Source organism: Plecotus auritus (assembly GCF_963455305.1).
Source record: "Plecotus auritus genome assembly, chromosome: 8".
Classification (NCBI taxonomy): domain Eukaryota; kingdom Metazoa; phylum Chordata; class Mammalia; order Chiroptera; family Vespertilionidae; genus Plecotus; species Plecotus auritus.
The window spans coordinates 152,167,731-152,178,921 of record NC_137782.1 but is presented as its reverse complement, the minus strand read 5'-3'; the positions used below and the strand labels follow the sequence as shown (position 1 = coordinate 152,178,921).

Genomic DNA, 11,191 nt, shown 5'->3' with positions numbered 1-11,191 from the left:
GTATCCACAAATTAACTGAAAGATGGGGGAAATGTGTAGCTAGCGATGGACATCATTTTGAATAAAGCACTTTTGATGTTTCTCTTGAAATTATCGTGTTTTCTTTGATTACAAAATTCGCATTTTTAACCAGTAAATGTTCATCCACATTTTTAACCAGTAAAGGGTCAATCCGAGTTTTTAACTGGTACTGCAGAGCACCAAACGCAGAGCATTGTCTTCTTTCCGAAGCGGTTTGGCCTTGCAGTCCATGTTGATGGTTGACCTGGGTCAACCCATGATTTTGTGCGTCTGGGATTCTCAAAATAAATCCACTTTTCATCGCCAGTCACAATTCGATGCAAAAAAAGACTTTGTTTCGTGGTGTTGAAGCAACATTTTACTGATGTTTTCCATTTGTCTCTCATTCAGGTGATGTGACACCCATTTTCCTTCCTTTAAAATCTTTCCCATTGCTTGTAAATGATCGGAAATTGTTTGATGAACAACGTTTAATCTTTCTGCAAGTTGTTTTTGAGTTTGACATGCATCTTCATCCAATAATGCTTGTCATTGTTGGTCTTCAAACTTTTTCGGTTGGACGTTCTTTGTCTTTCACATGGAAATCATCACTTTTAAAGTTAAACCAGCGTTCACAAGTATCTTGAGATGGAGCATGTTCACCATAAGCTTCCCGAAGTATACGATAACTTTCAGCAGCACTTTTCTTCAAAATAAAGTAATGAATTAAAACTTCCCACAAATGCTCTTTTTTTTGGGCACGAAATTCGACATTTTCAAGCGTAAAAATATCTAAGAAGTTAACACCTTCAGAAAATTTGACATATGAAGTTTTGAAGCTTGCTGTCAATACAACAAAATAGCATACATATCAAATCGCATATCTATCAACATATGTGTAACTCCATCTACTGACAAAAACCCGCACTAGTAACCGGTACAGCTAGTAAATGCTCCAAAAGGACTTCTCTGGGTGGGGAGGTACACAACAGCCTTCGCTGCCTGAAGATCAGCTGTGAACAATAAAGCTGAAAAAGTAGGATGGAGGCCTCAAATTCGAAACTAGGGAATCTTGTTTTGGATGATTTAAGCAAAAGAAAGGCAATGAGGTTTCTTGGGCGGGGGTACTTCAAAACTTCAGGACACTTAAGCTGGCGAAAGGGTGGAGGATGGAGGGCCAAGAAGAGAGACGTCAGGCTGGGCGATCAAACAGGTGGGTGCGGGGTGGAGGCAGAAGGAATAGAAAGGAGGTGACCGTCACCACAGGGTCTGAGCTCCAGGTGTGGCGAAGGCTAGGGTACACACTCCCGGACAAAACTGCCTCCCGCTCCGGGGACCGGGAGGAGTCGAAGTCATAGCCACACCTCCAGGTGACGTCGGGCGCTCGGATGCGACCTCCGATGGGCTACTCCGGCCGCCAGTCCCGGCAGGAGGCGTGCCCTGCCCCCGCCCGCTCCCGGCTCGGTGTGCGGCGGGCCGGGGTGGAGAGCCCCTGGAGCCCCGCACCAGGCGCGGCCGGGACTTCGGGCGCGGCCGCTGGGGACCCGTGACAGAGGTAGGCTGATGGGAAGGGCGGGGGGCCAAGAGGCGACCTCAGTGCTTCGGGTGCGCGGGTATCCCCGCCCCCTTGAGAGCGCGCGTTCCCGGGGGGCTCGCTGGACGGAGGATGGGGGCGGCGGGCGGCCACCCGGGGGATGGAACCGGCTGGCGCAAGACTCGCCCCCGCGCCTCCCGCCTCACCCCTCCCCATGTCTCCCCACTCCCTGCTCCCAAGACTGGGGTCTCCTCTGGGGGCGGTGGCTCCTAGCGCCCTGGTCTCCCGTGACATTTTGTTTGCAAAAGTGGGGCCCGGGTTCGTGGCGTGGAGCCGACGATCAGGGGGACGCACCCGGGAGCCCCGCGTCCTTGGCAGAGGGGCCCACGCAGTTAGGGATGCTTCGGCTCGGCCTCGGCTTGTGGGGAGCCGCACCGTGACCGCCGGGACGAAACTTCTCCAAACTAAAGAACTGTTTTCTACACCTGGAGTTGCCGGAGTAGCAGAGTGCCCTGAGGTGACCTACCACGAAACTGCGCTGTCCCCCAAGTCCTCAAACCACTTGGAAAAAAAAAAAAAAAAAAAAAAAGACGGAACATTTAAATCCTAGATTGTGATGTGCGAAACGCCGTGGAAAGAAAAGTTAAACCTTTTACGCGGTACAAGTCCCAGGGCTGTGCTACCTGCAGGTCACTGCTTTCTTTGTGACAATGCCCGTCGCAAGCCTGGACCGCACAGCGGTGTGTGTCCCCCAGGAGCCGCGGGGCGAGGAGCACGGCTGTCCTGGGTCACAGGTTTTGCCCAAGTGGGGCTGGGTGGTGGTCCGGAGGCTCCTAAAACAAGGCATGCCTCCGTGTGGTCAAGAAAGACATCTTTTCTGCTTCAGAAAAAAATAATAATAATAAAAATACACAGTGACCTGGCCAGGTTAAGCTGTTCCCTAAGAGGAGAGAATGAGAGAGTACGAGCGGCCACCCTGAGCTTCATCGGGGTAAGCCTAAGTAGGTGAATTGGTTCTTTTTCTTTCCCTTTTGGGATTTGGAAGAGAAACAGGAAGTCCAAGATTCAGAGAAAAAGAGCTTTCACTCCACAATTGTCAACAGTTAATTTTGTGTCAGTAAATATTTCCAGAAGTCACTGGGGGCATTCGGAAAGCCAAGGCATTTTCCTGTCCGCTGCAGTGAAGAGAGGGTCACTCTCCAATTCAGAATCTGGTAATGACTTTTATTTAGCAAGTGAGTACAGCTCCCAAAGCTGTACAGTTGGTTCTGTGAAACCAGCGGTAATGGAAAAGGATGGTGGACATGGTTCAAAATGAGAGTCTTTGCTCAAAATGATGCGTTCACACAGCAGTTACTTCACACTAACTGAAATTACAGAATGAAATGAAGAATCAGGTGTCTAGACCTCAGGGCAGACCATTAGCCAGCCAATCTAGTTTTGAAAAAGTTTTTTTAATTATGATCTTATTAATAGGGAATGCAGACGTTCAATGCCAACAATATGTTAAGGTTTTGCTACTTCGTTATAAAATAGGTCATTAGCATAACCAAAGATATGAATAGGCATGTTGAACATAGAGTTTATATATGTTGTCATTTTCATAGCAAAGTACTCTTAGAAAGATATATGTCTGATTCTTGTCATATTTGAGGTTAAGAATTACCTCTAAATTACTTGAGTTAATGGTGAAATTCTTGACAGGGATAACTACAAACAATGGATCATTAAATGTGTAAATGTTGACCTAATCTATATCCACTTAAACTGTTACTTTTTACTCATTGGTAAATACAGTATATGCTCTTTTTAAAATTGAGGTATAATTTACAAACCATTCAATTTACCCTTTTAAAAGTATACAGTTCAGTGATTTTTAGTAATTTCACAAGGCTGTGCAACCATTAGCACTAATTCTAGAGTATTTTCTTTACATTTTTTTATTGATTTCAGAGAGGAAAGGAGAGGGAGAGAGAGATAGAAACATCAATGATGAGAGAAAATCATCCGTAGGCTGCCTCCTGCATGCCCCCTACTGGGGATGGGGCCAAAACCCAGGCATGTGCCCTGACCCAGAATTGAACTGTGACCTCCTCCATAAGTTGATGCTCAACCACTGAGCCATGCTGGCTGGGCTAATTCTGGAGTATTTTCATCACTCCAAAAAGAAACTGCGAATGGATCACTATTGCCCTTTCTTCACAGCCCTTGGCAACCACCAACCAACTTTCTATCTCCTTGGATTTACCTATTTTACATAAATGGAATCACGATATGTGGCCTTTTGCATCTGGCTTCTTTCACTTGGAATTTAGGGTAATGTTTTCAAGATTCATCCATTGTAGCATGCATTAATACTTTATTCCTTTTTTGTGGTTGCATAATATCCATTCATCTGATTATGGACATTAGATTGTTTCCACTTTTTGGCTCTTTGAATAATGGTGCTATGAACATTTGTGTACAAATTTTGGTGTGGATGTATGTATTCAATTATCTTGGGTATATACTTAGTATTGGAGTTTCTGTGTCATATGGTAATTTTATGTAAAAAAATTTGAGGAACCGTTAAAACTATTTTCCAAAACAGCTATGGCTATACCATTTTTACATTCCCAGCAGCAATGTATGAGACTTCTACTTTCTCTATATCCTCACCAACACTGTTATTACATGTCTTTTTTTATTTAGCCATCCTGTTGGTATATTTTGGTATGTCATTGTGATTTTGATTTGCATTTTCCCTTATAGCTAATGATGTTAAGCATCTTTTCAAGTGCTTATTGGCCATTTGTATATATACTTTAGAGAAATACTGTATCTATTTATATTCTTTGCCTACTTTTTAGTTGTTTTTGTTAAATTGTAAGAGTCCTTTATGTATTCTGAATACAAGTCCTGGTCAGATGTATGATTTGCAAATATTTCTTCTGATTCTGTGGGTTATCTTTCACTTTCTTGATGGTGTCCCTTGAAGCACAAAAGTTTAAAATTTTTATTAAGTCCAACTTATCTATTTTTCTTTAATTACTTATGCTTTACACATCATATCTAAGAAACTGTTGTCTATCTAGAATGTTTTCTTCTAAGAGCTTAGAACTTAGGGTCTTATATTTAGATCTTTGATCCACTTTAAGTTAATTTGTGTATATGATATAAAGTGTGTGGTGGGGGAGGGTCCAAATTTTTCTGTTGCATGTGGATATTCAGTTGTCTAGCACCATTTTTTAAATTTTATTTTTATTTTTAATTACAGTTTAAATTCAGTATTTTTTTATATTAGTTTCAGGTGTAGGGCATAGTGGCTAAACAATTATATACCTTACAAAGTGTTCTCAATATTTCCAATACTCACCAGGCACAGTATTTCCTATGCTGTACTTTACATCTCCATGACTATTGTCACTACCAATCTGTACTTCTCAATCCCTTTACCTTTTTCACCTAATCCTCAGCCTCCCTCTAGCACCATTTTTTAAAAAGACTACTCTCGTGTCCCATTGAATGGTCTTGGCACCTTTGTCAAAACTCAATTGAATGTAAATGTGAGGTTTTATTTCTGCACTCTTGATTTTATTCCATTGATCTACATGTCTGTCTTTATGCCAATACCACATAGTCTTCATTACTGTAGCTTTGTGTTAATTTTTTAAATTGGAACATGTGAGTCCTACAGCTTTTCAACATTGTTTTGGCTATTCTGGGTCCCCTGAATTTCCATATGAATTTTAGGATCAGCTTGTCAGTTTCTGGAATTTTGACAGGGATTGTATAGAATGTGTATATCCAATGGCAAGTATTGCCATCTTCACAATATTAAGTCTTCCAATCTATGAACATGGGCTGTCTTTCATTTATTTAGGTCTTTTTAAATTTCTTTCAGTGATGTTTGGCAGTTCTCACAGTACAATCCTTACACTTCTAGTGTTAAATTTATTCTTAAGTATTTAATTATTTGTGATGCTATTGTAAATGGAAGATATTCTTGATTTCATGTTTGGATTTTTCCTGGCTAGTGTATAGAAAAACAGTTGATTTTTGTATATTGATCTGGTACCTGAAACTTTGCTGAACTCAAATGGTTCTAGTAGGTTTTTTTGATGGGTTCTTTAGAATTTTCTATGTACAAGATCATGACATCTGAAAATAGAGGTAGTTTAGTTCTTCCTTTCCAATCTGGATGCTTTCTATTTCATTTTCTTGCCCTGACTAGAACCTTCAGTACAATGTTGTCTACAAGTGGTGAGAGTGGACATCCTTGTCTTATTTTAATCTTAGGTGGATCAGTCATTTACTGTTAAGTTTGATGTTAGCTGTGGGGTTTGCATAGATGCTCTTTATCAGGTTGAGGAAGTTCCTTTCTATTATTAGTTTGTTGACTTTTTAAAAATATGTTTTTAATTGATTTCAGAGAGAGGACAGGAGAAGGAGAGAGAGAGAAACATCAATGATGAGAGAATCATCGATATCGGCTGCCTCCTGTATGCCCCCTACTGGGGATCAAGCCTGAAACCTGGGCATGTGCCCTGACCAGGAATCCAACAGTGACCTACTAGTTCATGGGTCAATACTCAACCACTAAGCCACACCGACCGGGCTGTTGATGTTTTTATCATGGAAAGGTGTTGGATTTTGTTGAATGTTTTTCTGAATATCTAAATGATTATGTGTTTTTTATCTTTTATCCTATTCATATGGTGCATTATATTGATTGCTTTTCATTTGTTAAAAATAGGTTTGTTATTTTTAAACTGTAGTAATTTTACAGTAAAACATAAACAAGTTATTTTAAATGTAGAGCGAAATTAATCAACATGAAATACACTCTTCTTGTTGTTTTAGAAGAGTGTCCCTACACTTTTGTGCAATGATATGAATGGCTCAAGACTTAAGGATGTCTTTTCAGGACTGCCTTTTATTTTTAATATTTCATCCACATTTTATTTCCTTGTCCACTCTAAAGCTAATGAGGAGAAAAATGAAGTAGCAGTAGAATTGAGAAAAAGTTTGTGATTGACAGACTGCATTATTTACTCCTACATTATTGATAGTAAATTTAGTGTGGGTAATGAAAATCAGTTTTGTTTTATTTAAAATCAGGTCATTAACAAGGCTAATATCTTTAGGAAAAAAACTCAGAAAACAATGGGGTGAAGCTTCTATAAAAACAAAATAAATGAAAAGAGCATGATTTCCACGGTTGTGGTGCCCTCAATAAAGTTGTAGCTTTTGTAGGACAACTTTGTTATATTTATTTCTAAATTATTGAGTGATATAAGTATTAAGGTGAAAACTGATTTAAGCATAAAACAATATAAATATTTTTAAATCCTCACCTGAGGACAATTTTTATTGACTTTAGAGAGAGGAGGCGGGGGAGAGAGAGAGGGAGAGAAACATCCATCAGTTGCCTCCTGTATGCCGCCGCCCCTTCCCACCACAATCGGGGATCAAACCTGCTACCTAGGTATGTGCCCTGACCAGGAATCGAACCTGCAACCTTTTGTATAAACAAACTGAGCCACCTGGCCAGGGCAAGCATAAAACAATAGTTATGCTAGGAAAATAAACTTTTGTGGGTTTAAAAACTGGTTTAAGTTAGGGGTTATATTACACTAAATATTGGGAAAACAAATTGGTTAATAGGTGAAGGAGACATATTTTTGTAAAACAAAAGCGCAGAATAGTACGCCTGCAACTGCAGTTCTGTCCTTGGGTTCTGAGAGTTTTGCTGTCACATATAGTCCATGACAGGCTTGGTTTCTTCAGGAGATTCACTTCTAATGCAAATTTTGTCCATTATTAGCAAGACCAATTCAGAAATATATTATTACCAAGCTATTTATTAAATGGCCTCATAAAACATTGAACATTTCAGACTACTTTCATGAATCCCAGAGCCAGAAACAATCAGGCTTTCAAAATCAAGTACTATTTTTTGCTCTTTAGAATTTCAAAACCTTTCCCTGCCTCCTGGCTTCTCTCCCTTACTTCTCTCTTGGATGAATCTCCTCCAAAAGGAAAGTGAATAAGAAACTGATTCCAGATTTATTTACTTAATTTAGGTGGTTCTAAATTTTACATTTATATGTTTTCTCTTCTTGTTCCAAATAAAAATTATGCAAACTTGTCCAGGGTTATAATACTTTGCCCAGTTAAATATGCCAAAGGATTTTTGGCTTGAAAAACAGCCTGGACCTGGACAAATTTAGGGTGGTGATAATAATTATAATATAAGTCCAAGCCTTAATTGTAGCACCGGTATAAAGCTTCTTTAGGTAATTCTGTCATGCTACCAATAGAATCAAACTGTAATAATTCTGTAAATTTAAGAGTGTGATAAAATTATGAGCTGATAGATTTTTAAAATCTTACCTGTTGAGCAGAGCTAAAATAATAATAGTAACCTATGTGTGTGGTGCTATTTTACTGTCCAAAGTGCTGTTAAAAAACTGCACTATTTAATTTGTCCCATGAAAAAGAATGATTTTTTACTATCATGTCCCCCTTTTTCTAGATTGGATAAACTAAAACAGAGAAAGATTAGGTTACATAGAAAATTTAATTAATGCAGTTAGGCCTCCAACCCTGGCTTACCGTATCCAACTAAGTCCTTTCCATGTGCTATCACCAGTTCTGGAGTTTATCTTAGAATTTGAAACTTGTATCTGGGTATGATTAGATGGTTATTAGAATGTGTACATCAGATGGTTTAATGAATTACCCTGAATGCTAATTGGTATTATGCCATTTGAATGCTTTCTTTTATAGAATAAATATGGCAGAGCTTTCTGAGACTGAAGGACCAGTAGATTGGAAGGAACGATGCGTAGCTCTGGAGTCCCAACTCATGAAATTTAGGGTTCAAGCAAGCAAGATAAGAGAGCTCCTAGCAGAGAAGGTAAGCTTTTCTCCTTGACCTGTGTTATTAAACAGCAGCGATGTGGGCCCTATATCATTTCTATTAAATAATCTCAGTACTTTTGGGGATAAACACTTGACGCAAAATGACTATAATTTAACTTTTTGTCAGGGCTTTGAAGCCATATTTGGTCTAGTCTTTTGCCAGTCTTAGAGTAAATTAAGACTAAAACATTTCATTGCAAATACTAGTGGAATATGTAAGCATTATATGTATTTGATGAATGTAGATTGCATTTATTCCAGAGAGAAAAGCTATAATTTATTTGATTTTACTAGAGAAGTGTGACAGCATTTTGATCTACTTAAATGTTTAGGAAAGTTATGTTTAAAGTGATTATAGAAGAACGTTCCCTATTGATAGTAAAATGTGTTTATACTGTATTTGGAAAAATACAGTATTTATATTGACTAACTATATATCACTAAACTATCATCTCAGCTGGAATTTAAGATAATTGTATACGTTTCTTAATAATTCTAATCATGTAATTAAAATTTTATTTATGTCACAAGAATTTAGGGGGCATATATGTGTATAAAATGAATAGATAAATTCATTCATTTGTGCATTCATTCATTCAAAAATATTCATTGAGGGCTGACTATGTGACAGACACTGTTCTTAATGCTGCAGTTACAATTATGAACAAGACAAGCTGTCTTCCTATTTCCAGGGAACTTGGATTCTAGATCTGCACTGTCCAATATGGCAGCCACTAGCCACAGTGGCTGTTGAGCATTTGAAATAAAGCTAGGTAAAATTGAGATGTGTTGCAAATGTAAAACACACACCAGATTTCAAAGATTTAGTATGGAAAAAAAAGAATGTAAACTATCTTACATTCTCTAGCAATAATTTTTATATTAATTGCATGTTGAAATGATAATTTTTGGATATTGGGTTAAATAAAAAATATTAAAATTAATCTTATTTCTTTTTACTTTTTTAATTTTACTAGCAATTTTAAAATTGTACATGTGACTCACATTATGTACTAGTATTTCTGTTGGACAGTGCTGTCTAGGTGAATGGATAAATGATATTAATGGTCATTCATAACTGATCAGAGTAACTTACAGGTGGTTTCTTCAACTGTAGTCTGCATAATCCTTTTGGGATGGAGAGCTGGTACAGGTAACAGATCTCCAAAAATGATCATCTTAAATCTTCCTTTCACTGCCAGCTAAGAATCTCTTAGCACAGAGTTATTCTAATGATATAACTACGTATCACAAAAACTCAAAACATCATTCAGTTTAATAGCATCTTAAATTTTTGTGCATTAACATCTTTTAGGTCCAAAGATTAAGATTATGCCATTAGTACCCAATATCAATTTGCTTTACTTATCTCTATTATAATCAAAGTTGTAACTTGAAGAAAATACCAGTTGAATATCTCCAAGTTGGGGGAGCTTATCCTAACCAAAGTTAGTGACACATGCTTTTGTCTTTTGCTCCTCTCTCTATAAAAAATCATTTCTTAGGTTGCACTGTGATTTATCTGGTATTTTCCACAATTCTAATCACCTCATACAATGACTTTTGTCAAGATTATAAATTATATACGTGTTGGTAAACCTCATTCCCAGGTGTTGCCTTAGCCTCTCAGCAGTTAGCACACTCTTGACTCCTCAAAATGTTCTTGGTTCTCTATGGACTAAATAGAAGTTATGCTTATTTGGTTTCCAATTAATTGACCTTTAAATTTTGAATTTGATGGCAGCATTTGTTCTGTTTTTTTTTAGAAGACTTGTAACAAAATTATTTTAGTGCCCATTTTTTAAACGTTAGTGTTGTTTTCTCTACAAGTAAAATTGTAAATAGCTTTTGATTATTAATTTATGTTATTAGACTTTATTTTTTTTGTCAGTGGATGAATTTTGAGAGTAATATTATTTCAAAATTGCTATTTTAGTTGTGGGGTTTTCTTCCTCTTTTTTTTTTTTTTGTCTTTTGTATCTGTGACTTAAATCCTTTGCCAGATCTAAGAGATGGAATTACTCAGTTGTGTCTTATACAGTGGAAAGTGGATAAGTTTGCCAAGTTACTCATGGTTTTCCAGTAAATAGCTTCAACACCAAAATGGAAATAACGTTTTTCACAATATTTTCTGTTATATTCCATTATGCAATATTTTTCTCTGGATTAAAAATTAGTTTTGGTACCCACCCATGTTTTAATAAAAATACCAAGTATTTGTTGATTTCTTATATGCTTACCAACCTGTGGAGTAATAAATTTTATTGTTCCCATTTTACTGATTAGGAAACTGATATTATGTGCCAGGCAATCTTCTAAGTGCTTTATGTAAATTAACTTTTTAATTATTACATCAACCCTATGAGATAGGTACTGAATTATCCATATTTGCATAGGAGGAAACTTAGGCACATAGCAGTTATTTAGCTTGCCTGTGTTTGTGCCAAAAAGTAAGTGATGAAGCCAAGATTTGAAACTTGGCATTCTGCTTTTAGAACCTAAATGCTTGGCCATCACCCTATATGGCCTCTCCCATCTAGTTTTATTACCACATTCCTTGCTTTCTCTGACATACTTACCCACTCATCTATTCAATCTTCTTTTCAGCCATGCAACATATAAATCCATCTCTGCTTGGGGGTCGGTATCTGTGTGTTAGGCTGTGTGTGTGTATGTAGTATTAATGATTTACATAACATTGCATATTTTTTCAAAGCAAACCCTATTGCATTGCTTCTACATGCCAACCTG

The 11,191-nt window shown here is 37.7% G+C and overlaps 1 protein-coding gene across 1 annotated transcript in view; it reads left to right on the top strand.

Annotated features, from left to right (window-relative positions):
* The first annotated feature begins 1,458 nt into the window (after positions 1 to 1,458).
* PLEKHH2 (pleckstrin homology, MyTH4 and FERM domain containing H2) overlaps positions 1,459 to 11,191 on the top strand; it is a 71,758-nt gene continuing 62,025 nt past the window's right edge. The window contains exons 1-2 of the mRNA XM_080684778.1: positions 1,459 to 1,555; positions 8,306 to 8,435. Of these exons, the coding sequence (XP_080540904.1) occupies positions 8,313 to 8,435 (123 nt within the window). The 5' untranslated portion in view covers positions 1,459 to 1,555; positions 8,306 to 8,312. The remainder of the gene's footprint in view (positions 1,556 to 8,305; positions 8,436 to 11,191) is intronic.